Source organism: Strix aluco, chromosome 19 (genome assembly GCF_031877795.1).
Source record: "Strix aluco isolate bStrAlu1 chromosome 19, bStrAlu1.hap1, whole genome shotgun sequence".
Lineage (NCBI taxonomy): Eukaryota > Metazoa > Chordata > Aves > Strigiformes > Strigidae > Strix > Strix aluco.
Window position 1 is genome coordinate 10,253,058 of NC_133949.1, and position 25,657 is coordinate 10,278,714.

Below are 25,657 nucleotides of genomic sequence, written 5' to 3' on the forward strand. Positions count from 1 at the left end.
TCCAGTAGAAAACATGAAATAAAATCTTCTCTTTTATTATTTTTTCTGTGCTAATTTGACAGGCTGAGCCTCCTAGGGTTCATCCATCCCCAAGCCTAGAGCACTAGGTATTTCTTGCTGCAGGGTTGCCAGCGGGAGGGGACATTTCGGCATGCCTGAGGTTTAGCATAGGCTGACATCCCATTGAAATTTGCGGGATTAAAACCCTCGTTTCAAGTTAAGCACGGTGATAAATGAGGTGTTGAAAAGTATGGGTTAAAATACGCTCTTAAACCCATACTTCCTCCTCCGCAAACTGGGAAACAGGAGGTATGGCCATCAAACACGTAGGGAGCTCAGATGTGAAGCGGCTCCTGACTCGAGCTGTTTCCAGCTCGTGCTGACGTGGCGTTTTCTGTACGCCGTGTCCTGTTGATATCTGTGGATCCAGAGTTTCCACCTGAGCTGCCAAAATCGCCTGATGGAGGGGGGTGAGCATTGGTGCTGTTGCTTCGTTGCTGGTTGGCGCAGCTGGAGCTGGGTAAGCATCGCCCCTGAATTAAATCAGCTTTTGATTAATGGTAGTCACTGTGTAGGCACCTGGACATGTCTGAGAATAAACTACCCTGATTTCTGTCAAGGCTTAGCATCTTCCAGACTGGATTGAACAGAGAAGCTAAAGACCACAAGTCCTACACTGATATTTCTGCTCCAGCCATCTGCAGATAGGCCCTTTCTGTCCCAGTTTTGTGGGTTTTTTTACCCTGAGAAAACCTGCTGTAATTGTTTCCCTGCACACTCAGAGGTGATTTGTCAAAATCCCTATTGCTCTTTGGTTAATTCAATATTTATAATGTCTTTATAAGGCTGGTCCCGCTCTGCTGACTTGGAGGTGAGGTGGGAGAATACATTGCATAAATTAGGCTGCACAAAATGCACAGCTCGCAGCTCTGCCAGGGCGTTCAGGCTCGAAGTGAGGACACAAAGGCAGCAGTGATTGGGTGTCCAGGCAGAGAAGATGCAGCATCTTCCTCAGCATCCCTGCCCAGCTTGTCCCAGCACACACCCTCAGCCATCAGCGCGAATGAAGAGCAGTGGCGAGCAGAGCCCTGGCTGATTCTTATTTTAGTGCTTCTTTTTTCATTTCTGTGTCTTCTCTAAGATGTTTTGTAAAACCAGGCAGATGCCACAAATTGTCATGTCCTGATTTTTTTTTTTTTTTTAATCATTATTATTCTTTAGGTCAGGTTAATCTCTGCTTGTAACCTTTCAGAGAGCAAGCCAGGCAGGGCAAGACGGGTGGTTTACACTATGGGATGTCATATCACATCTTAGTATATAAAGATCTTGAAACTGAAACATGATTGAACAGTCTAGATACTGGTATTTGATTTTCAGGAACCAAAATTTCTAGAACCAAATCCTTAGAAACTCTCAGAATTAAAGTTTTGTAAGCCACTATCCTTTTGTGTGGAAATTTTCATCAGAATTGAGAAGATGCTGCCAAAATCCCTGTTTTCTTTGAAGCTTTTTTTTTTCTCTAATAAATAGATGTTTTGAGAGTTTCTGATGAGTGCAGTTCCTGAGATCTCCATCAGCTCACAAAGTCTCTTAGTGTTTGCTGTTCTGTAAAGCAGTTTTGACCGTAATGGATGGGTTGTTTGGTTTACTTAATCAGTCTCTGTAAAACTTTAGTGTTGAAAGCTATTACGTAGAGTCAAACAATAACGGTGCTGCTGCTGCATGAGTTGCAAAAAGACAACCCCGCCGTGCGGATCCCCTGAACCCCAACACAGCAGCCAAGAAGGGACCTCATCATCCTTAACCAGGCAGGACCCACGCACCCCTGCGTTCGTTCTCCAGCAGCAATGTCCACGGGTGCGCAGAACAGGGTGGCCCTTGATGAATCGCCCCATCCTTGCAGCATCTTAGCAGTCAGTGGGGTTTCTTTTTCCCCCTTCCTATACAATTTTTAGCATGGTCCCTTATGGCTTGCCCACTCCTAGCGGGGAGCCACTCTGGGGTTGGAGCATCCTGCAGGTGTGATGGCAACGCTGCAGACACCTTACCTGACGTCCCTCCCTTGTCTTTGCAGGAGGGGGACTCCCTCGGGGCCATGGAGAAGCTTTGCCGGCAGCTCACCTACCACCTCAGCCCCCACTCGCAGTGGAGACGCCAGGGCATCATGAAGAGGAAGCCGCAGTCCTGGTGAGTCAGCTTTCAAAAGCCACTGTCATCCCGGTGGGTCACTGTCCCCTCCCTGGTCCTTGCATCCTCAGGGCCACCAGCAGGCTCAGGAGAGGGGGAAAAGGGTTTTTCCACGATGCTTTTGGCCATGGTGTGCAAACACGGATGCAGGTGGGAGCTGCCTGTTGCACACCTGCAGTGACAGAAGGAACAAATCCACCACGATGAAGGAAAGTGCTTAAAACCATTAGCCAGGGCTGCGAGGGAGCCGGGAGGTCAAAACCTTCTCAGCTTGCCACAAGCTCTAAAATCATCAGTTGTCCCCAATCTCACCAGTGTTTCCCCCATGCCTGGTCACGTCACCAAGTTGCTTTGTGCTCACCCAGAAGTGTTCTCCTTTTCCATTTTCCTTTCCCCGTTGCATCCCAGTTGCAGAGGAGAGCAGCACAGTAGTGCCCAGGAAGGGGAAACAGGCTGGGAAACCTGAACCACCCATCCTCCAAACATCCCCATGCTGGGCACTGGACAGCAGGAGACAAACTGCTCCAAGACATCCTAATTAGCTGGTAATTAACGTACAGACACTTGTCACCACACACACTGTCGCTTGCAGTGCGATTGCACAAAGGGAATTGTTGATTAAAAATAGGGAGTAAATGACCCCAGTCCCCTCCTCAGCCAGGTCCTCAGCAAAATGTCCTGGCTGCCAACATCCTGGATTCACAGAGCCAAAAAACCTGTGGATGAGGCTGATAGGAACGGAAAGGGCTCCTTGTTTTCTGTGATGTTATGCATTATATATTTATTATTTTTGTTTAAGGAAGTGAGAAATACAAAAGAAGCCACAATATGGAAGAGTCAGGATTTGTATCCAGGTGCTGGCTTGTGGCCCCAAGAGAGTTTTGGTTCCTGTTGTAGTAGATGCTATTTGTAGCCATAGTGGAGACTAATCCAGTGAAAAAACTTAGTCTGAAAAGAGAAGAGAGGAGGAAAATGGACACAGGTGGAAAACAGACACAAGGGAATAAAGGATCACATGGCCAAATAGGATTAGGACCACATCTCCTGGAGATCTGGCTCAGCATCCTTTTATTCTGTTGTCCTTAGAGACCCAAATGTGGAGAAACACCTCTATTTCATTAGCAGTAGTAACCATACTTTTGCGTGTTGAGCCTTTTTAAGGTGTATTGGTGACTAAAATTTGCTCTTTCCTGTAAAGTGGCAGAAATAGAGGGAGCACGTTGGGATTGCGTGCTGCAAAGCTGTACCCCGTGAACTGGGCTCAGCACACAGAGCTGCGTAATGACCCGGGAGCTCAGTTACCCTTGTGGGTTTTTTTCTTAATTAGAATAGGAAATGCACATCCCTTGTCATCCCATCAGGGCATTATTAAAGTTACGCTGATGTGGCAGTGGGGAGCTCTTTACAGCCCAAAAGACAAGAAATTATTGAAAAAATTTAAAGTGCTTTGTGCCACTCTGTCTTTAATTACCAATCGCTGTCCTTAATTATCAGCTTGGAACAGTTGTGCGAATGTGTCCGCATGCCAGAGATTTGCGAGGCTTTATCTTATAAGCTTGCTGTAACATTTGCCTTTCCTTGGAAGAGCCGGGAAATAGCTGAGGTTTGTCACGGTTTTAATAGCAGGGGTGAGGTTTCGGCCGTAAACGAGCCCTGACCGCACCGCAGCGACCCCGGGGCTGCGAACATGTGGTGCTGGCTGCTGGCTCTGCCCTGGCGAGGGTTTGTAGGATGGGATTTGCCTGGGTTTCTGGTTTAGATGCTTGTTTAGGAGGTGGCTGTGAGTTGAAGCCAACCCTTTGCTAGAAGTTGAAGTCAACTCTTTGCTAAGGTCTAAATGCCGTAATATAGAGAGTGTGTAGAGAATAGAGAGAACATCTCTCTCATCTTCCCTGTGCTCGGACACCCACTGCTTTATTTGTGTGCCAGCAGTTACCCCATTAAGGTTGCTCCTGATTTTTGTCTGCGTGTTAGTTGATGGGTAATTCCTTTCACAACCAACAACCAGCAGGTGTTTTCCCAGAGCTCCCCTCTCTGGGCTGGGGTTTCCAAGTGCCCTGTGATGCCTCCAAGGGAGCAATGGGATCTTGCTCCCAGGTATCAGCATTGGCTTGACACAGCCTTGCTGTCAGATGTTGCGGGAACTTTCAAATATTAAGTTTCCACACTTTCTTGTGTGTCTGTTGGCCAACCACGACCCATCAGTGCTCTGCTCTGTGGTGTAATTAATAGCTGGTCTAATGACCAGAGAGCTACAGAACCCCTCTTCACATCTGTCTCTTCACAAGGAAAAGAACTTCAGCTTGATGCGGTGATAGCAGAGGGACACTGGTTGGTGGAGTAGGAGGTGACAGACCTATTTTATCAGAAATAAAAACAAAGCCTGTGGGAATACTTTCCCAGCTCTTTCTGTAGCTGGTTTTATCATACTGCATCTTGTCCTGTTTCTTTGCTTGGCTGGTTGCTATTCATTTAGAAACTAAACAGAGCCAATAAATCAATTGATTCCTGGGCTTTCTTCAAAGTTCCTGTTCCTCCCGTTCCTCTCCGGCACAGGGATGTGCCGTTTTTTGCAGGGGGCTGACTGTGCCCCCGGTGTTTAGTAAGTAGCTCTGGACAACCCTTGTAATTAGGATGTGGTTTATTTTGATTTATTGGAGGCTACCCTTGTAAAATCCCCATTTGCGCAGGCACAGAAGCAGTGCAACCCAGTGCCTGGGAAGTCTGGGATTTGTGGTGGGAATTCCATCAGTCTGTGGATTAACTGTTCCTGTTGCGAGCCCGGGGCTCACTTGGTATCTCTCCTTGATGTTCAGAGATACTCCTCGATGGACCCCGCACCATACAGATCAGGTGCTAAGAGCTGTCTTTCTAAATGGAAGGTCTCTGCCCTTGTTTTTTGGGGTAAACTGGCTTATGTTCACAACTGTGACAAGCCTTTGGTTATAGTACGGACAGAGCACAGGGAGCTCTGGCAATATTTCAGACGTGGGTTATTAAGGGAAAAGCATTGGAAAATGCACTGCAATGTGTATGCTGTTGTGTTGCAATAGCGATTTAGCAGAGTATGAATTATTCACAAAAAGTGCAGCAATCGGCCCAGGAGCCCACCTGTGCTGGTGCTGGGATAAACGTCAGGGCTGCAGCTCCCGCAGGCTGTGGGTGCACCCGTGGCCCATCCTGTGGTCCCCGGGTGGCTCTGACAGGAGGTTCATGGGTGCCTTGCAAGCCTCCACCCCCTTGCTAAGGCTTTTCTTTGGGGGGCGGGGGGTGGTGAAAATTAAGGCTGAAAGCTTAGGCAGCACAGATGTAGCCTCACTCACAGCAGGGGAGTTTATTGTTCAAAGCCTGTTTTGTCCTGCCTGTCATGGTGATACCAGTCATGTCTGGGGCTCAAGTCTCCTCCTAACGCCTTTTAAAATCCCTCAGCTTCCCTGGAATTACTCTTGATTTGCAACGAGGTCAGTAAGGTCCCAGGAAAGCTCACAGCAGTGTCCACAGCCCGGTGTGTGGTGGCTCCTCTCTACAGCAGCAGCCCCAGACGGGAGGTTATAGGCAGAAAGAGGTACCTGCTCTTGGGGGCTTCAGAGCCCTAAAACTGGGGTGTCCTCCTGAGAGCTGTGTGTGAACCCAGAGGAAACAATGAGGCATGAGAAATCGCCTTCCTTAGAGGTCTGTAGAGGAAAATGTGTTGCCTGCTGGGATGAGATGCATGCGTGAACCCTGCTCACCGGGACAAGCCCTGGCTCGGGAAAACAAGACAGGGGCTGCTGCAGAAGAGATGATGGTTTTTCCTTTCCCTCCTCTCCTTCTCCCTGCAGTAACACCTGCAGGCTTGTAACACCTGCAGGCTGCACCATGCTTTCTTAAGCCATTTCCTCTTTTTCTTCACTCTCTTTTTTTTTAATTTGCTCTTTCGTTTCATTCTCTTTTTTTCCTGTTGGAGAGGAAGTCTTCTGACTCTCCTGCAAGACAACTTTGGGGCCAGAAAGGGACAATTTGGAATCATCCCCTGTCCTGCCTTGCAACCTGCCTGGAGGATCCATCCGTGGGAAGCATGCAACCCCGTGCTTTGGATGTGGAAACCTGCCCTCTCACCTTCTGCATGGTGATTCTTGACCTTGTAATGAGTATTTTGGCTTTGTCCCTGGTTCCCTGATGATAACTAGGGATTGCAGCACAACAGCAGGGGCAGTGGAACCCGTCATGGAGAATTCCCGGTCTGGAGCTGCAGAGTTACTCAAAAATACTTTGTTAATTAGAAATCTGTATCTTTGGGATGCATTGTGCTCCTGGGTCCTGCCTGCCAGAGCCACGCTCGTTAGCGCACTGACTCGTAACAAGCAGAATCACACGCATCCTAATCTGTGCCATGGCTTCATTAAGAGGCATCGCTTCTCCAGGGTCACGGCTGTGCCTGTCTCCTAATGCTCTATAGACCCCTGTCCCCTGCAGCTGCGTTAGACGTGTTGGAAAGGTTTGGGAAGGAATCGGAGTTTAATTATCCCTACAGTCGGGAGCAGTGGGGAGTGCATTTGTAGGAGATTGATGCATTAGTGCAGTGCTGATCCCTCTCTTTGATTAAAAGGTTTCCCCAGTTGTGGGATCAAGGGGGTCTCAGGCACTAGTGGGATGTTTCTCTCTTTTTGCTCAGGGCTAGTGAAGGGGTGGTGGCCTCTGGATGTCATTGTATTGCCACCTCCTCACATGCCCACAGTCAAATTTTTAGTGGGATAGCATTCCTACTTCACTATATGCCTGTTGGCATTTCCACTGGGCTCTTGGGGACGTAGCCACTAGCCATGGGGTGGATCAGTCCCTCCTGGACCAGCCTGTCCTGGGACACCCTGGTCCCTCTGCCGAGGTCTCTCCAGCGCAGTGAGCAGGAGCCCCACACATGGGTGCAGCTTGACCGAGCACTGATCAAAGCCAAATAGCTGTAGTTAATCTCGCCAGAAATGTGGCGAAATAATTACAAGGGAAAATTGCTTTTCTTTATTCTGCAACTGCTGTATTCATTACAGGTGATAATCGGAAGCAGAGCAGCTGGAGGGGGAGGATGGGGACAGATGATAGAAAGGACTGGAGCTGATTTTTTCAGTTGGTCGTGCTATGGCCAGGCAGCCTGCCGCGTAGGCAGAGGAGGAGGCTCGCACTTTCTGTTTCCATCTCACCCCAGGCATCACGTTCAGCCTGTGTGCGCACAGAAAGAGCTAAATCAAGGGAGAAGCTCTCAGCATTGGCTGCCCCACTCTGCCATGCTGCCTGGCACCGTAGCACCCAAACCTGTGCCAAATGACCTTATTTTTTTTGCATATTATAAATCTGTCTGTCTCTCACTTGCTGTCTCCCTCTCCATGCCTCCCTCTGAATCGCATATATTTATATTAAACATCCAGGATGAAAATCGGCGTTTTGCCTGGTAGGGATAGCCAATAGCAGGAGGATGAAACCAGCCTGCTAAAGCAATTCATACGTTTCTGGCTCTGCCTAGGGATGCAATTACAGTCCAGTGTTTAACTAGCAAGTACTGAATTAGATCCTGGAATCTCCCTGTTCCTCCTGCTGCCAAACACTTGCCTTCAGCATCACAAAAGCAAAACTGGTCATCAAAGCTCCACGCATCCATAAGGGCTTTGGAGCACGGGCTTGCGCGCTTTGTGGGGAGAGAGGAGGTGTTTCCCAAGGGGAACAGCCTCCGTGGCTTTGCTGTGTCTTTCCCATCCCTGGAGAGTCATAGCCAGTGCGTTACCTTTGCTTGCTGCCCGTGTTGCTGCTGTGCACAGGAGTGACAATGATGAGCCAGGGATGCACCAGGGAGGGGGTGGAGTGGTGGTTCCAGCCCCGCCAAGCTGAGCAGTGGGCAGCATCTGAAGGAATATCAGTTATTCATATTGTAACTCCAAATCTAGCCCCGTTTTGCTTCAGGTAAAACCCTTTCTCTCATACAGTTCCTGTTGGTGCCACTGGGGTGCGAAACGTGGAAGAATTTAGGGTGAAGCAGCTCAGTTTGAGCGCTGGGATTAAACGGGGTCAATCTGAATCTAAATCCATGGATTTTTTAACTCTGTTGTGGCTCTGCAGTAAGTGGAGAAACGCCCAAAAAGAAGCCTGTGACTGCCCTGAGCTGGTACAGAGCTTGCGGGGAGGGGCCCACACCAGGGTGAGCCAATGTGGCATTTTCTTCACTTTCTAAAACCATTTCATGTCTCAGAGCTCCCAGCACTCACTCATGCAAATCCTCCCCCCAGCTCTGGGACATGTGAAAAGCAACAATCTGATTTTTTTTCTCAATTCACATGGGTTTTTCAGGTGACTTTTCTTAGCCCCAGCCAACTCTCTTTTCTTTGCCACTTGTCCTTTTTGCTGATGGTGGGACGAGCCTGGATGCCGGGTTCCAACGCAAAGCTGATGTGGGCAGCAGCTGGGAGCATTTAGCACAGCACAGGGGTGAAGGGAAAGTAAGTCCTGGTATGAGATCTGCTCCACGGCTGAACTAGGAATGCGCCTGATGAGGATTTGCAGGAAAAGGGGCCGTTTGCTCTTTGCAGGGAGCACTGGGGAGCAGCTGGCCAGCTTTCCCATAGCCCTGTGTGAGCAAATGCCAGTTCATTCCTATGGCTGGTGGAGAAACTTAATTATTTCCCAAATACTTATGTACATAAAGGATGAATTGTGGCTATAGTTGGTCTAAACAAGGTCTTAAACAACAGCAACATTCTTTGATGGCTCTGGTAACACCAGGAATATAATTGATCTGTATTTTTTTTTATAAATCCAAGAGCTGCCCTTATTTGAAATGTACATGCTGTCACGGAACACAGCTCTGCCCGCACGTTGCCCGTTGCATGTGGGCACTGTGCATGTAGGGCACAGCTCCATGGGATTTTTCATATTTGGCTTGTGAACACAGATCACTTGAACCTTACAGGCCAGATCCTGTAGTGATAACGCAAACACAACTTCTGTAGGTACCCAGCCAGGGTAGGGAGCTTTCAGTATGGACTGCAGAGCATATACATACCTTTATCCAGCTGAGTTTCTTGATGAAATGGAGATGCCGTTACCTCCCTGTTAACACCATCCATCCTCCTGATGCAAGAAGTGGGCACGGTCACTCTGTGCTGCCCAGCCTGGGGCTCCAAAGCGAGTTGGAGTTAGATCTGTCACATCGGGATGTCACATCATTCACTTTTCTTCTTGCAGTTTCTTGCGTCTCTGCTGCTATGAATTTCCCCACTGCATTTCCTCTGTTCTTTAGCAGCAGCCACCTCATTTACAGGCTTTCTGAGCTGTATCTCTTCATTCCAGTCCAAAGCCCCTTTATTGCTTTGTTGCACCAGATCTTGTTCAGCTAAATTCCAGTTTAAACAGAGTATTCTTTCATCTCTGCTCAACAAGCAGCGTTAGTCAGTGCTAAACCACATTCCTGCTTCGTTGTGCATTACTCTAACATGTCAGTCTGCAGAAAAATGACATTGCTCCTAAGGCACTCCAGAAGTATTCTTGTTTATACTGATTTATTGTGTTTTACCACAATAGCCATTGGGTTCTTAAGATAACTGTGGTAGCAAGGGGACAAGGTCAGTGAAGAGAAAGTGGAGCTGCAGTGTTTGAAGAAGGTGGCACAAGCGTGCTGGGAACCACTGAGGTCTTTGCATTTGAAAAAGTCAGGTCTCCTCTCAGGAGCATATGGATTTCAAACATGAATATTAGGTACTGATTTTCCTCACTATCTTAAAGTTTAAGCCTAATTTTCTATTTTGTTGTTTTCTTAACACACCTAAGGGACTGAACCAAGCACCTATGGAGATGCTCTGCTCATATATAACCTCGATATGTCATTGCCAGTGCAACGGGTGAGCTCATAATTCTTCAGCGAAGGGGGTCTAGCAGCCTCACACATTTTGGCTTGTAGCTCACCACTAGGGCAGTGTTGATTTTTCTCTAGCTTGGACAGTTTTGTGGCTTGAAAGCCATCATTTTTCTCTCGGGACAGGTTAGGAAAGTTGCACTGAAGGGGTTGTAATTCTCTGAGATGGAGGATATATTTAATCATAAAAGTGTCCGAGAGGAGCTGTCACTTTCTGTCTCTCTGTGAGCGTTGGTATGAACAGGGTGAACACAGCAAACAGGTATTTTTTCTCTGTTGCCATACATTTCTGCAGGGAAATTACTGCCTGTGGCCCTGCCTCAGTGGGAACCGTGTAATAGGTACTTCTCCATATAATATGTGCAAATTACAGGGCTATGCATGATAAAGTAAGGCAGAATATTGTTTGTTTTCTTTGATTTTCCCAGCCTAAGCAGGGTTGAAAATTCAGTGAGTGTTTCTTCTTGCTTTCCGCATCCTTCCGGCACCAGCAGCGCCTGGGTAGGAACCAAGCGCGAGTTTAACCCTGCGAGACATTGTTTTGAAGCAGCTGCTGACAAAGCAACAAGTCAGGGAGGACATTTGGTAGCCCAGGGTAGAAAGTAAGCCCTCCTGGAGTTAGTTGAAAGGGCTGATACCTCCAGCCCCTGCTATCTGCAGGGTTTGTTCCAGCAGCCACAGCGCGCCATATCCATCATGTGCCAGCGCCATCAGTGTGGTGTTAAATACTGCTGCTGAGGGCAAAAATCCTGCTTGATACATCTTCCTCCATCTCCTGCCTTGTTCCCAGCATTCAGGCCCATGGTGCATTCAGAACTGGGGATATTTGAGGTTTAAGCCTGGGTTTGCACATCCACAGGCTGGATCTGTTAGGCTGGGAAAATAGATACTGCCAATGCGGTCATGCCAGAGAGGAGGATAGGGCTGTGTCTGCTGCTTTATGAAGGCAGGAATCAGCTTCACAAGGGAAAATGCAGAGAATAGGTTTTCTCCCAATATGTTTTCCCCACAGAAGGGTGCTATGTGTCTGGAATGAGGCTGCCTTTGCTCCCTGTCTCCACAGAATGCTAAACCCTCTTTTCTTCAGAGTGGAAGAGTGTGACAAGTTGCTTTTTCCTGAGCAAGACCCTAGTCAGTTATAAAAGTGCCAACACCTCTCCTGTTCCTCACTTGCAAGCATCTCCCATTGCCTTTGCATCCTGTCGCAGTGGGGTGCAGGAGTCTGCCTGCCCCTGTGGTACCCTGGGCTTTTGCCCAGTGCTTGGCAAAAGGCATTACTGGAGCATCAAGCATGACACCGTGGAAACCTGCCAAAATATCCAACAGGAGTGGCAATAGGGAAGGTTTGGCAGGCGTGCCTGAGATGGCACACTGATGGGCTTTGAATGGAGCCCCACAAGGCTCTGTCATGGTCCCTTGCTGCTGGAGGCAGCTGAAAATGTGCTTTTCTCCCTTCTTTTCAGGGTCAGCATAGCAATAGTTTGGAGGAATTCCACCTCTGTGGGAGGCAGAGCTCCCAGCTCCTGCTTGTAGCACCTGAACACCGAGGATTGCCCATTCTGGCTCCTCCCAAACCAGTTCACTCCCTCCAACCTTGGCACCACTGCTTGCTTGGTTTTCCATGATATTAAAGGAGGTGTGGAAACATGCCAGTAAAATGCATTTCGCCGAGGAACACTTCCCATTGAGCTTCAGTGTCAAAGCTGCTTGGGAATTTTTCTTCAGGGTCAGAAAATCCCTTATTTTGCTGCAACAACTGTCATTTTTTAGCTTGGGAGAGTTCAGCAACAGTTCAGTGCCAATGACTCTTCCCATTGAAATGGCTGTGAATATCCTAAATATTTTACCCTGGGCAGAAACTGAACCTTTGCAAAATGAAGGCTTATGTTTTCCCTCCTTTTCCAGACTGTGCCCAAAGAGTGAGTATTTGCATCAAGCAAGGATTTTATATGAGAGGTAATATTAGTCTGAAGTAGGCACTTTGGAGTCTTCCTTTATACTTGGGAGTCAGCCTGAACTCCCCTTTGCTCTCTTAAGACTCTCTGATGTGAAGTTGTTAGAAATTGCCTTGAAAATAATTGGCTGAAAGTGCAAATGAATAGTTTGGGACAGCTTTTGGAAAATCAGAAGGCTCCATCAGGCTACAGCACTTTTTAACCTGTGGTTACCTATGGGTTCAGTGTTCTCCATTGCACCTGGCAGCCAGGTATGGAGACCTGTTAAAACAGAAGAGGAGGGTGTTTTGATTTAGTGATGAACTTACAGAGGTTAAGCAGTTATTTTGTTGGTAGGAATGATCTTTTAACATCCCACTCCTGATTTCATTGGGGGCACAAAACATTTCTGGAGGAACGCTGATTTTTCCTACTTGCTTGCAGTGCGTGCTTGCATTTCTCTACAAAGCCCTTGTGAGGCAAAAAAAGGGGAATTTTCACAGGAGGGAAGCCCAGTGCATGAATAATGTGCCCTTCCTTTTGAAAACAGAAAGAGAATGAATGTTTGTAGATTAAAATCCTCCACTGCTGCCGGCAGCTTGTGGGCGAGCGATAGGAGAAGTTGTAGCTCCTGCAACAAACAGTCCCTTCAGAGCATCCAACACAAATCCGTTGTTGGTGGGAGGAGGCTGAAGCAAAAATTATACAGTCTCTTCATTAAAATCCTGTGTATGTGTGTGCGTGCACAGCAGGCGTGCTGGTAGCTGCTGCAGAAGAGCAGAGAATTTATGAGCTGGAGACCTTTGGGACCTATGAGTGGGTGGTCTCTTCTGTCTGTCAGTGGGACTTTATTTTACCCCGTGTTACGTGGCTGTCCTGGAGATCAGAAAGGACAGAGCAGCAAAGTGCTTTCCGGCATATGGAGCAAATACTACAAAAACCAGACTGGGATATTGCCTGGTGTTGGGATTTCAGGGTGTGTTGCAAATCACTCTGCCTTTGCAGTGGAAAGCAGGCAATTCCCAAACCTCTGCTCCTCCCTGCATGGCCTGAGACTTCGTGCATGTGTTTGGGATGGAGAAAAGCAAAACTCTGGTTCTTAGTGGTTCTTCAGGCTGCTTGGGGTTGGGAACTGAGGCTGTTAGGCTTCATCAGTGGGATGCTTGGCCCTGGCTTTACAGGTAGGGTCCTGCCTTTCACAGAAGGACGTGGGTGAGGGACAGAGGTGCTCCTGGCCATGGTGGATCTTCTGCCCTTTGCTGGGTCGTATCACGATGACTGAGGTCTGCAGTCTCGCGGCACCTGTGTGGTCACTGAGTCTATAAATCCTTGTGCTGACATCCAGCTGCAGTGGCAGCGGTTTGGTGGTGGCTCAAAAAGATGCATCAGCCCCCAGGGTGGGACAGGCTGTGACCCTCCGCAGCAGGAGGCTGCTGGTGTTTCCCTTGTCCTCGCCCAGGCGTGTCGTTGCAAAGCTCCCAGCCACCTCCAGCTGTCTGTGCGTTGGCTGCGGCCGTAACACAGAGCTTTGTTTGTCTCTGAGATGATTGCAGTCTGGATGCAGGCGGAAAGCAATTCATTTCCCAGGGTAGGCACTAAATACCAACTGCTGTCTGCCTGTGCGTGGCAGTTGTTAATAAGAGCTCTACTGGGGTGGAGCAGAGCTTTTCCCTGTGTGTATCCTGCAGCATTAGAGGTATTGTGGTTATTTACTACGTTATTTCTGTTAATTGCCCTAAGAGCACAAGAGAGGCCATCTCCAAGCTTATTATAACCTACTTTTGTGATTGTCTGTATCAAGAGGGTTGGAAATTAGAATTTAATCTCTGCATATTGCTATGGTTCAGCATTCAAATTCCAGCCTGGCCAAGGCAGACCTTCCTCTGGAAATATTAAATGACCACCAAAAGTGTCTTGCAAGGTGTCTGATTGTCCCTTGTCACCGGGCTACTTGTTGACCGTGTGGGAGGGAGTCCCCGGGCAGTATATCCCACAGATCTATTTGATGTGAAGGGTTGTCCCTGCTTAAGCACTGCTAACTGGGAATGGTGAGGGTTAACCACGGGGACTGAGTAATCCTCCCGTAATAGAAGGATGACTTAATGTGATGGGAAGACCTGGAGTGACACAGAAGAAGTCAGAAGGAAGCTAAGATTTTGGGAGAGAGAGTGGAAAACAAGGGGAGGATGAGCAAGACAAAAAACCCCTCTCCCTTGGCTGCTGTCAGAGATGTGCTGAGTGATTTTGCAGCTTGAGGTCGTGTTGGGTCTGCCCCAGCACTGCCACGGGGCTGTCAGGCGGCCGCGGTCAGCAGCGGTGTCACCCCCCATGAGCATCCACCAGCTTGTGGTGCATTTGGCATCCTGCTTATCTCATTTTGTCTTTTTGCTTGGCCTTTCTGTTACCGTAAAAGCCAGCAGAGGAAGTCTCTAAGACTCGTTTTGGAGTTTTAGAAAGCAGGCATTCTTTATTGCAGCTCTGGATGCACTGGGGATGATTCTACCTAACGTGCACACACTCAAACAAAAGTTCATCCTTTATATACCTTAAAGACATGAATATTCATACATTTTTCCAAGAAGTCTCCACCTTTCTGCATATTATATTTACATAATGCTGGCATTGCAAAACTACATTACGCATGTGTGGGGGTCTCGGGTGGTCATTTGGGGAGTTAGCCCCCTACTCCTTTTTCCCTTTTATGGTCATGAGTCTTTTGAGGACAATTTCTTCTCCTTGGATGTTCCCCAGCTCTGTTGTCCAGCCAAGCTGTTCTTTCTCACCCACCTTGTCTCAACATTTCTGCCAGGATGTATCTATTCTCAAGGTTAGGATATTTTCTCTGTACTTTTTAATCACTCAGGCCTTGTTAAATACAAAGTTAAACATTGTTTGGTAAAAGAATTTCTTAATATTTAAGGTATAATGGAACGCTTCTCTTATCACTAATTGTTACAGGCCTCAACTTGCAGGCACCAACTGCTCACAGGCATCAGCTATCAGGCATCGTTTTTGCTAAGGCATTGGTCTTAGATTGATAAAGCACTTTGCTCAGCCTTATTAATGAATTGCCTCAGTAATGAGAGCAACAGCAGGATGAGGTGTGGTGTTAAACCCTGTATCAGGCTTGGCCCCCGTGGAGGAAATCCCAGATATGCCTGTGGGCAACACCGGCATCGTGCAGTGCTGAGGATGCTGGCACCCAGGCAGCACCTACAGCAGCTCCTCTGGGAGATACTCACCTTCGTTTTGGCCTGGTACACGCAGCAGTCAGCCAACATACATAAAACCAGAGTACTTTCTATATTTTGGCAGAAATGTTTGGAAACTGTTGCAACACTGATGAGCACGGGAGGGGGCTGTCTTCCAGCAGGACTGTCATCGGCTGTTTGATATGGCTCTTAGCCACGCAGAGCACAGTAAACGAGCAGGTTTGCTGTTTTCAAGGCATACACCCTGGCAAAATAGAAAGGGAAAAAAAGAAAACTTTTGAGGTACCCGGAGACAATGAGGAGTTGGGAGAAATGTTTGGATGTGGGTGATTTTGCAACACGTATCATCTCTATCCTTCTCACCTCTTTTTTCCTCCATGGCCATGGGGTCCTTCCTACATCTGCCAATCTGGGACTCTTTGGACTTTTTAAAGTTACTCAAGATATGACTTTATATACCTCTTATAGCTGGGACTGAAACAACCATGATTTGACCTGTCAGTTGTTCTGTCTCAGTGCTCCGCCACATGATGCTTCTTCTGGGCTCCCGCTTCTTGAATTTATTCCCTTTGGCACATGCATCGCTGGAAGCACAGTGCCTTCTGTATTTTTGCTTTCTGGTGGTCTGTGTGGCTTCAAAACTGCCCAGTCAGGGGCTCCTTTGTTTGTGGAAAGTCCATTTTCCCAGATAGCTGAACCGGAGCAACCTTTTGGGGCTGTTTCTTTGCACGCACCAAGGTAGCTGGACAGAATTTTTTGCTCCACACTGGCACCCCGACAGATGGATTTGAGCGAGTGGGGTGGGAAGGTTAAGCCTGGGTTTAAATACGGCTAAGCCCCCTCCCAAAAAAGAGGGAGATGCTGGCAAGCAGCGGTGGCTGCAGCTGCCCTGTCCTCACCGGCGCCAGCTTGGCTGTCGGGAGCCAGCTTATCCCTGGGAAATCACAACCCTTCGAGGACACCCTGTCGAGATGCAGCTATCTACAGCCAGGCGTGCATCGCAGTGCTTCCCCTTGCTATGCAGAAAATCTGATGAATCTCTTCTCAAAAAATGCTGTTTAACGTGAAGACATCCCGTCTGGCGGGTCGGGTGTTTTGTGACTATGCGAAAACCTTAGTGAAACGTTTTGTCCTTCTTGTGGGAACACACACATCTTGTGTGATGTTGGAGAGGAGAGGATGAATAATCCAGTAGTGATCCGCTGCAGGTCAACAGCACAGACTAAGCTGGGTGGAAAGAGGGGAAGGGTTTCATCCAGTTGGAGAAAGATGTTTGCTGAATGAGAGAGGAATTAAAAAAAAAAAAGCTAAATCATTTTAAAGTCAATAATGTACAGGACTAAGCGGCTTTTGCTTTAAATAATGCTCTTTTAAGGCTAGTGGGGTATAAATACCAGGGCAATAGGTTGTCCCTGGTGTACAGTTTATCCCTGAATCAGCACATGTGCATCAGGCAGGGAGGGATGAACCTGATGGTGCAGTGAGGATGCTCTGAGCTGGCTGCCGACTTCCCCTGGCTAAACAGCTAAATGAGTGTATCATCCTTACAGCAGAGCTTCAACATCAACAAGTAGCAGGCTGGAAATGAACAGAAGGAATTGCTTTTTCACCCAGCTGTCTCTGTCAAATGATGTTGAAGGGCCCAAAAGCACAGAGAGTTTAGAAAGAAATTAAGGACAGCTTCATCAGTGGCCATTAGACACCATAGTTTAGGGTCAGCCTCTGGCTCAAGAAGTCTCTAAAGCATGGGAAACTGGGAGGGTTTGCCAGGGGGGAGTAATTGAATAAAGTTCTAGATCCTTTACTTAAACATTAACTAACATCCAGGCATGATCTGGACTTTGTAGACCTTGATGTGACCCAGAATGTTTATTCCTTTGGACTGATGCTTAGTAGCATTAGTGCAGTGCAGAGGTGGGATTTTTCCAGGGTCTGCAGCAACCTGCCATTCACTTAGAACCGCAGAGGCTCGCTCCAGGCTGTAATTCACCTAACGCATCCCTGTCCTTCTGTCTTCATAGGAAAAAACAGTGAATAGAGTGGGAACACGTTAGAGCAGCACAATGTGGTGACAATGCTGAGCTGATTGTTTCCTGGCTTGGGCTTGTATCACTTCCTCTGCATGGGTCAGAAACTTTTCTCCCTTTCAAGGGAGAGCCCAAATATAACCAGTTGGTCCCGAGCCCACCCTTCCATTGCTGGGATTTTTCTGCCCACTTCATCTGTCTCCAGCAGGGCAGACTTATTTCTGCTTCCTTGTGTGCTTTGGAGAGTCCTCAACAGTTAAAAACGCAGTCTTCAGAGGAAATCTGTGCCAAGACTGACCTGAGACAGGATCCAGCCTGGGAGGAAAAGCCATTTAGATGTCTTGCAGAGGGGAGAAGCGCTCTGATGCCAATCAAGCCTGGGGTGTTCCCCTGCCAGGGTCCCTTGACGTGTCAGCGCACATCAATCTGCTCGAGCTGGCAGGGTGGCCTGTCTTTCCCGAGAGGCTTGAAAGGAAAGTGCTGTGGTGTTCGTAGTTGAATTTAAAGAGTTGGAGACACTGGAATAACCTTTGGCGCAATGAAAACAGAACTAAATGGTGAGCAAATTAAATGCCTGTTGTGGAGGGAAAGGTGAAGTACTGCAAATCTGGGTGAGCAAATACTTATAAGGGCTGCGATTAAGAAATAATTCTGCAACATGCTGTTCGTGGCAGTTAAAGAAGCTGCCATCCTGTTTTCTTGTTGCTGATATTCAGGGGAAACTTGATTTCTCCTGTGCCTGTCAAAGTGAAAACTGTCAGATCTGCTCTCCCCATTTCCTGGGAAGCACGGGCATTTCACACACCTTGAAACATGCCAAACAGGGAGGATAAGCAGGTGGTGAAATCACCCATTTTGCTCTTCATTTCCACTGAGAGTTATCTGGCCACCAGACCAGCAAGTTTGGGACGGAAATAAGTTATTTTTGCTGAATATTACAACAGCATCTGGAAGGTGGGACTGGTGCTGGGCACTGCCCAAAGCCTTCCCAGGGCTGCTCGCCATGGGGTCCTATTTGTGCAACGGAGATGAAAGTACTGCTTAAATTTCCTAGATGCTCGGCGAGTTGAAATCATCTGGCTGAAATCAGATGATACATCAAGCTGTTTGTTGTAGGCCAGCGGGTTACTCATGGGCTGGCACAGCTCTGGAGAGCACGGTGCTGTGACCTTACTGCCCAGGAGGGGTTAGATGGGACAAGGCACAGCCGCCTGTACCTGCGTGCATGGGCGAGGGATGCTGTGCCCCTTCGCACACCAGACCAGGGCATTCAAACACGGGAAAAGGTTTCACGGAGAGGGGCTTGATGCCCCAAGCCTGTCAGTATTTAAGAGGCATTTGGACAATGCCCTTAATAACAAGCTTTAACTTTTGGATGGCCCTGAAGTGGTCAGGCAGTTGGACTAGATGATCACTGTAGGTCCCTTCCAACCAAAATACTCCCCTTCCCTTCCCTTCCCTTCCCTTCCCTTCCCTTCCCTTCCCTTCCCTTCCCTTCCCTTCCCTTCCCTTCCCTTCCCTTCCCTTCCCTTCCCTTCCCTTCCCTTCCCTTCCCTTCCCTTCCCTTCCCTTCCCTTCCCTTCCCTTCCCTTCCCTTCCCTTCCCTTCCCTTCCCTTCCCTTCCCATCCCATCCCATCCCATCCCATCCCATCCCATCCACATCTATTGGAGTTGTCTGAAGAAAGGTGCATCCCAGCTCCTGCACCAAGAGCATTTATAGCACTTTCATGCTTTGCAGCATCAAGCCTTAAGCTCCAACCACTGCCACGAGTGCTGATAAACCCCAACAGGTAAGAGGGCAGCCATGAGGTTTGATGTACAGGATTGATTTGCTGCTGAGCCAGCACAGCTTTCTAAGCAGTGTGAGGCCAAGAGGGCCATGGGCAACCATGTTTCCCCTAAAGACTCCTGCATGTTAGCAGCAAGCATCACTCTGCTGAAGCAAGGGAGTGGGGGAAAGCTGGGCATTCACTCACTGCTCTGTTAGCAGTGAGTTGGACTGATAGTTGGACCGATGAGATTTAGGACAGGTGACTCGGTGATTAAACAGGCCAAATCCCAACACTGCACATCCAGAAAAAGCCTTTTTGGCAGCTGATGAGGAGGCACTGAGAGTGCTTCTACTTGCAGAGGGCTCACAACCATGGGAAGGGAGCACGATGTCTTTACTTTATTAGAAAGTACTGTAGCTGCCTTGGGACTCTTTTTCAAGACCTCAGGACACAGGTATGCAAACAGATTATTAGTGGCTGAGCCCAAGCATGAATTTGCAAGCTTTCAGCAAATTTGAGGAAAACAAAATGTAGGCAAGTGTGATGATACAGCACTCAGAGCGTGAGAGCCAGAGACACCAGCTGCGAAGAGATTTTGTGCCATGTGAGGCGGGATGAGCATCTATCTGATCTGAAAATGTCTCAAACCTCAAGCTCAAGGTTTGGGGCTGCCAGTCGCTAGCAGGGGCGAGCAGTCAGGTTTGGCCATTTGGGAGAACGTGGCTCAGCAGCAAAGTCTGGTTCTGGCGTCTGGGATTCATGGGGTTCGTGTTGGTGTAATTTGGCTTGGAAATAGGGAATTTGCCTCAGCCACTGAGAGCTTGCTGCTGGAGGCAGTGCCCCTTTGTACAGCAAGTGCCTCTTCTTTCTCCTGCCTGAAATAACTCCTGGCTGGGATCAGGCATCAGCCAGCATTGATTTTGACTGGAACGTGAGTTTCTGTGTCCCACACCAGCTGTAAAGCATCACTCAGGATGGTCAGAGTCATGCCCTACAGTGGGGCTCAGTGCCCTTGGGTTGGTATCTCCTGGTTTTGGGTGCTTTGCTGGGCAGCATTAACCATCTTTCATTTACGCTGTTACAGAGTGCAGGAAATGCAAATGTGTGGTTATCATCTCTGAGACTGTTCAGCAGACTGAAATGAGACACATCACAAATAAGGCTTCCCAGTTACGATCCAGGTTTCTGTCCTGTGTTTGTTCTGATCTCTATTCCTGTGACATATTCAACCTACTAAACCTTTTGGTGTGTAACCAGCTGCCTCCCTGGCTCTTCCCACATCATCCAGCATTAGCACATCCTGGCCTGGTTGGTCTGTCTCCCTCCTCTGTGTAGCTGAAGGGTAATTGCTGGCCAGGTGGGATGGTTGGCATCTCATGGCTGTTGTTTTACTGGTGGAGAGGTTATTCCTTACAGCTACCTAATGATGGCGAGGCTGCGGCTCCTTCCCATGTGCTAGCTGAGCTGCTGTGCCAGCCCCGTCGCACCTTGCTCACTCAGAAGGAGTTGGCAGTAGCAAAGACCTACTTTTTAAGCTGTTGGAGCTAAAATGTAAATAATGCATGCATATTGCAATGCCACCCAGGTATGTGTTACAGGGCACGCTGTCACGTTGGAAGGGGCTTAAGGTTTTCCACTGACTCACTCTGTAAAATGAGCCCTTACCCTATTCGTTGCTCTTCGCAAGTTCTCTGGGTTGCTTGAGAATTTAAAACAATTAACCCAAAATATGGAGTATCATCGTTTTCCCCTGAATATTGACCCTGACAAATGCTTGAATTGCCTTTGCTGTTCCCTCATTGAGCAAATGAACTGACAGCCAGAAGTATTAGAAAATATGCTAAGGTAGAACAAAATCTGAGGCTGGAATGAGGTGATTTACATCCTTTCCTACATACTTGCTTTTCTGAGCTTGCTCATGCTCTTGCTGCAGCCTTAAAAGCTTCAAGTAGTCACAGGCACTACCTGTGATTTAAAACCTCCATTTCAAGCCACCCTCCTCCTCCTCCATCCTCTCCCGTCCTGCAACTGGACTAAGGAAAAACCCAGTAGTTTTCCTCCTCTTAGAGGGAACATCTATCCTGCTGGCACTGCTCCCCTCCCACCTCCTTGCACTTGGGTGCTTGTGATCCCCTAAATATGTTTTCTAGTCCTGTACCTGATTAGAAAAGGCTGTGAAAAGTGTGATTTTTTTTTTTTTTTTTAATAATTACTCTTCCACTTCCTCTGCTTCTGGGGAGAGTGCTTTTGACACATGGCGGCAATTATTTAAATCTATCCTCACAACTTGGGCTGCAGAGCAGGGAATCAACTAGTAGAAATTGTTATTAAATGAGAGAATCAGCTGGTGAAATAATTAATCCCCACACATGCTTCCTCCCCACCTTGGAAGTCCTCCAAACACCCCGTGATTATTTGTCTTGTCTAAAACAGCTGCTGCCTTATTCCTTTTTTAGCTGGTGAGGGACAATTTGGTCCCTTGCCCAGGGCCCGACTGCTGCTCCCGCACTGGGCTGGTCTCCTGCCACCGTGCAAGAAAGGCATCACTGCCCCCAGCAGCAGTGCCCATCTAATTACCAGCCAGCCTCAGCATGGCTGTCACCCCTGGCTATTTTTCCCAATTAGGAGAATCAAGCTTTATGATGAAGCTTTGATAGAAGCTTTTTAAAATTTTTTTCAAACCCTTTCACATCGTGCATCGTTAGTGGTGGTAAATGAAGGTGTTTAGTGAGCTCATCCATCACTTCGACTTGGGGCTCCGACTTGCTGTTGGAGCGAGTTTCCACCTTCTGTGCCCGCTGCTGCTCTCTGTAAATGAAAATAATGCTTTAAAATAACGGTGCAAAGGAGAACAGTGGTAGGAGCACTGCTCCTTGCTGCCATGGGGAGGAGAAGGACTAGACTGAGGTTTTCAGCACGAAGGTTTTGGATGGTGACAGCTGGGCATCAAGTGTTTCAAAGAGGTACCAAGGTGTATTTCACAGAATCACAGAATCATCTAGGTTGGAAAGGACCTTGAAGATCATCTAGTCCAAACCGTTATTTGGGCTGGATCTGGGCTGTTTCTTTTTTCTTGTGCATTGCTGTGGGGCTGGCAGGAGTGGGAGAGCCCACATGGGGAGGGTTGGACTGGAGAAGGCTGCAAGCCCCGCACAAGGAGATGCGAGCAGCAGGATGCAGGTCGCAGCAGGGCTGTAATGAAGCGTGTGAGCACGCCAGCAGCCGGCACGGCTGGAGCTTTCCTGGCACAGGCTCCTGCATCCCAAGCCCAGCCTACTTGCAGCCCTGGTTGCTCCAATTGCTCATAACCAGGCGTTTCCATCTTTCCCCCAGGAGCCCAGCCCCAAGGTCCCCTCTCACCCCATGGGTGACCCAGACACAGACTTGACTCATCCCCTTCCAGTCTGACACTTCATCATTAGACGTGGTGTGGTCCCTTGGCTCACGAGCAATGGGGTGGAGAAAAGAGCTCCCTTTGGCCATGGGCCGAGCATCCTGCCAGCACTTAGGAAAGTGCAGAAGGATCTTTTGCATCTCAAAAGGGTCTGGTTGGCACCCCCAGGAAAAGGGAGACCAAATTGCAGAGTGCAGACCCTGCCCATGTTCAGTTCTCAGCTTTGGCGTATCTTGCCAACACACAGCAGCCTGTGTTTTGACACATCCCAGTCCCTGAGAAAGGGGGCATTCAGCCCCAACGCTGATTTCTTTTGTCTAGCAACATGTAGCCCAGGCTGGCAATATGCTCTTCCAGGTGTTTCACCCTCCCCTTGTCCAGGGTTAGCACCAGACTGGGGAGCTGGGGTTTTTTTTGGGAGAAAGTCATCTTCATGTGCTGGCCTCCCTGCGTGCTCAGTCTCTCGTGAAGGTCACTTCTCACCTTGCTGTTGGAGATGAGGATTATTCCTCAGCAGCATCTTGGCTAAGAGAAATGCCCATCTGGAGTGAGTCCTCTCCTGTGTTCCCCGGTTTAATCAGCTATTGGGTCATGCTGGCCACTGAGTGCTAAAATGCGGCTCATTATCCCAACGATGATGTGTTGGAGACTTGGGAAAAATATATGTATGTGTGTGTGTTCACATAATATGGACAAATTACCTGGGAAGATTTGTTGTTGGGCTGATCTCTCCAGCATGGCGTGTTGCCCTCTAACAGCCAGCTCGGAGCACAGTGACACAAAACCTCATCACTGATGGGTACAGAAAAGAGAGAAAAGGGCAAAATGTTTGCGTTCAGAAAGCTGAATGGGCGAGGGTGATTTGTCTGTGCTGTTATTGATACAGCTGATAACAGGGCCTGTCTTTTAGCAGAAAAGCAAGTAGGTTACGCAGCCAGTCAGGGAAAATTCAGGGAAGGTTTTTGTGGTTTTCCTGCTTGTCTGGCAGAATTTGCAGTGCCGTAGGGACTCAGGGAGCTGGGCAGCACTGATGTTTTGCTGTAAAGAGCAGCATATCAAATTACTTTTCTGTTATGCCCAGCTGAAAAGGCAGCCTTGGCAGTCAGCTTCACCTCCGATATTAGCTCAGTTTTCATCTTTTTAGGGGAGATGAATGCTGAAATCCCCAACATTAGCGGGGGAATAATCTGCCAAAAGTAATGAAGTGCTGGGGGAAGAGGGGGTTTTCTTTCGGCAGTTAAAGACACTCGTTGTTGCCTGTTTTCTTTTGTTTGGCTTTGCAGCCTCAGAAATGGTAGCGGCTGCTTTCTGCTGACCCCGGGCTTATGGAAAGGGTCTATTAAAATGAAATAATTTTGTAAGCAGATAGCAAAGTTGCATGAGAAACCATGTCCAACAGGAAAAGGAACCTATGGGACTCAAATAAAACCGGTTCAACCCCCTGCTCCAGTGAGGAACTTTCTGCTGTACTTATAAAGAGAGGAGGACAGGGGTACTATTAAATCTTCTCATTGGGACAGAATATGAAAAAGCTACAAAAAACATCCCTTTTTCTTTTGAAGACATGAGCAGGGAATTAGTAGTGGATCAGGTTGTATCCTGTTATTCCTCATTTGATGAAAGCTGAGGTTACAATGATCGCTCTGTTCTGCTGTGCTGAGTAGGACCCATTATTTTCTGTGCACATTAATGTAAAGCAGATTGCATCTCCCAGCACAGGGAGGGCTCGAGGAAGCAGTCACACACCGGTCAAGTCTCATTAGTTTAACACTGCCTAATCCCCAGGGGTCTCGTCCCTCTGTGAGTATCATATGCCCCTGCAGAGAAGCAGGACGGTGACAGTACAAGGGCTTTCTTGGCCGGTGACAGTACAAGGGCTTTCTTGGCCAACGTACCGCTTGTTTATTGAAAGTCACACACAACAGAACTTTTTTGGCTCACTATATGTGCAAATTACAATTAAAAACTGACAGCAAGGCCAAGCATCAGGTGAAAGGCATTCACCTCAGCTGTCTCAATTTGCCCATCTCTGCATTTGGCAGCCAGTTACTCTTGCAACCGAGACCTTCTCGCTGTGTAACTCCTGCTGACATAAATGCCTGGGTGCCCTGTGGTCTGTCAGTAAGGTGCTCTCAATGGGAGCTGGTGGGGGGGGGTGGTTCCTGACCGGCTAGACATGGCTGGAGGCCACAAGCCCCATAGCTACGGGAAGGCTGCAGGCTTGTCTGTCATCCACCCTGGGTGGGGGAACTGGTATGTGTCCCCCCAAAAAACAGCTCTCTGAAATGTGTCTGCAGTCAGGCTGAAACAAAAGTAGGTGGTTTTCCTTTGATCCACCTACAAGAGCATCAGGACCCGTGTAGTGATTCAAACCCTCACTTTGGACAGCAGAGGTGTCGGGATGGCAGCGGGACGGGCAGGGGTTCGGCTTGAAATGGAAGATATGCCAAGGATGGCGGGGGCAAGGGGAAAATGAGGGGTGATACCAGCTCCTGGCCCTGGAGAAAATGCCTTCCCAAGTCAGCACAAGGGACAAGCAGGGACCCTGGGAGCCGGGCTGGCGGCTGCGTCTCGTGCTCTGGCTCTCATCAGAGCAGCACAGGCAATAGGGGACCTCTGCCTGCCTAAACTCTTCCAAATGTGATCTGTGCTCCAATAAAATAAACAGTTTAGGGAAAGCGAAGCCCCAGGCACACACTTTGGCAGCTGATCACTCCCTAATTGCAGGAAGAGCAGTTGGGAGAGGGGTTTTTTTTCCTCTTTGGGCTGGTTTCTGATGAGAAAACTGGGCTGGAGGATCAGAGTTGAAGCTTCTCTCCCCTCACCGCCCCCCCCCAACCCCAAGCAAAAATCCTGTTTTCTTCCCTTTTGTATTAATAGAATTCAACTTACTTCAAGGAACAGGAAACACAAAATGTGAATCTCAAACCTTCAGCAAAAGGCTGTTCGGTTTGATACGTGCAGTTGTCTGCAAACTTTTCCTGGGCTTTTTTTGTTGTCTGACAGCACCAGGGGCAGGTTCGAGAATTGGGAGAGGGTTTTGGTGGGAAGAAGTAAACCAGAGCCAATGCCTCTCAAGCTGCCCTGCCTGTGTGTTTCCCCCACCCCAAAGCTCCTTCGGCCCCAGAAAGGGATGGAGATAATTAGCCGCAGCCCCTTTCATCTGCAAACAGACAAGATCTGTCAAAACTCATTTCTTTTTCTCTAAAACTGTGGTGAGGGGGGACAGAGAGGGAGCAGCCATGCTCTCCCACCCC

General features: G+C 48.4%; 1 protein-coding gene across 1 annotated transcript in view; it reads left to right on the plus strand.

The window, feature by feature from the left end:
• LRRC75A (leucine rich repeat containing 75A) overlaps positions 1–25,657 on the plus strand; it is a 98,574-nt gene that overhangs the window by 57,878 nt on the left and 15,039 nt on the right. The window contains exon 3 of the mRNA XM_074844959.1: positions 2,075–2,187. Coding sequence (XP_074701060.1) covers positions 2,075–2,187 — 113 coding nt within the window. The remainder of the gene's footprint in view (positions 1–2,074; positions 2,188–25,657) is intronic.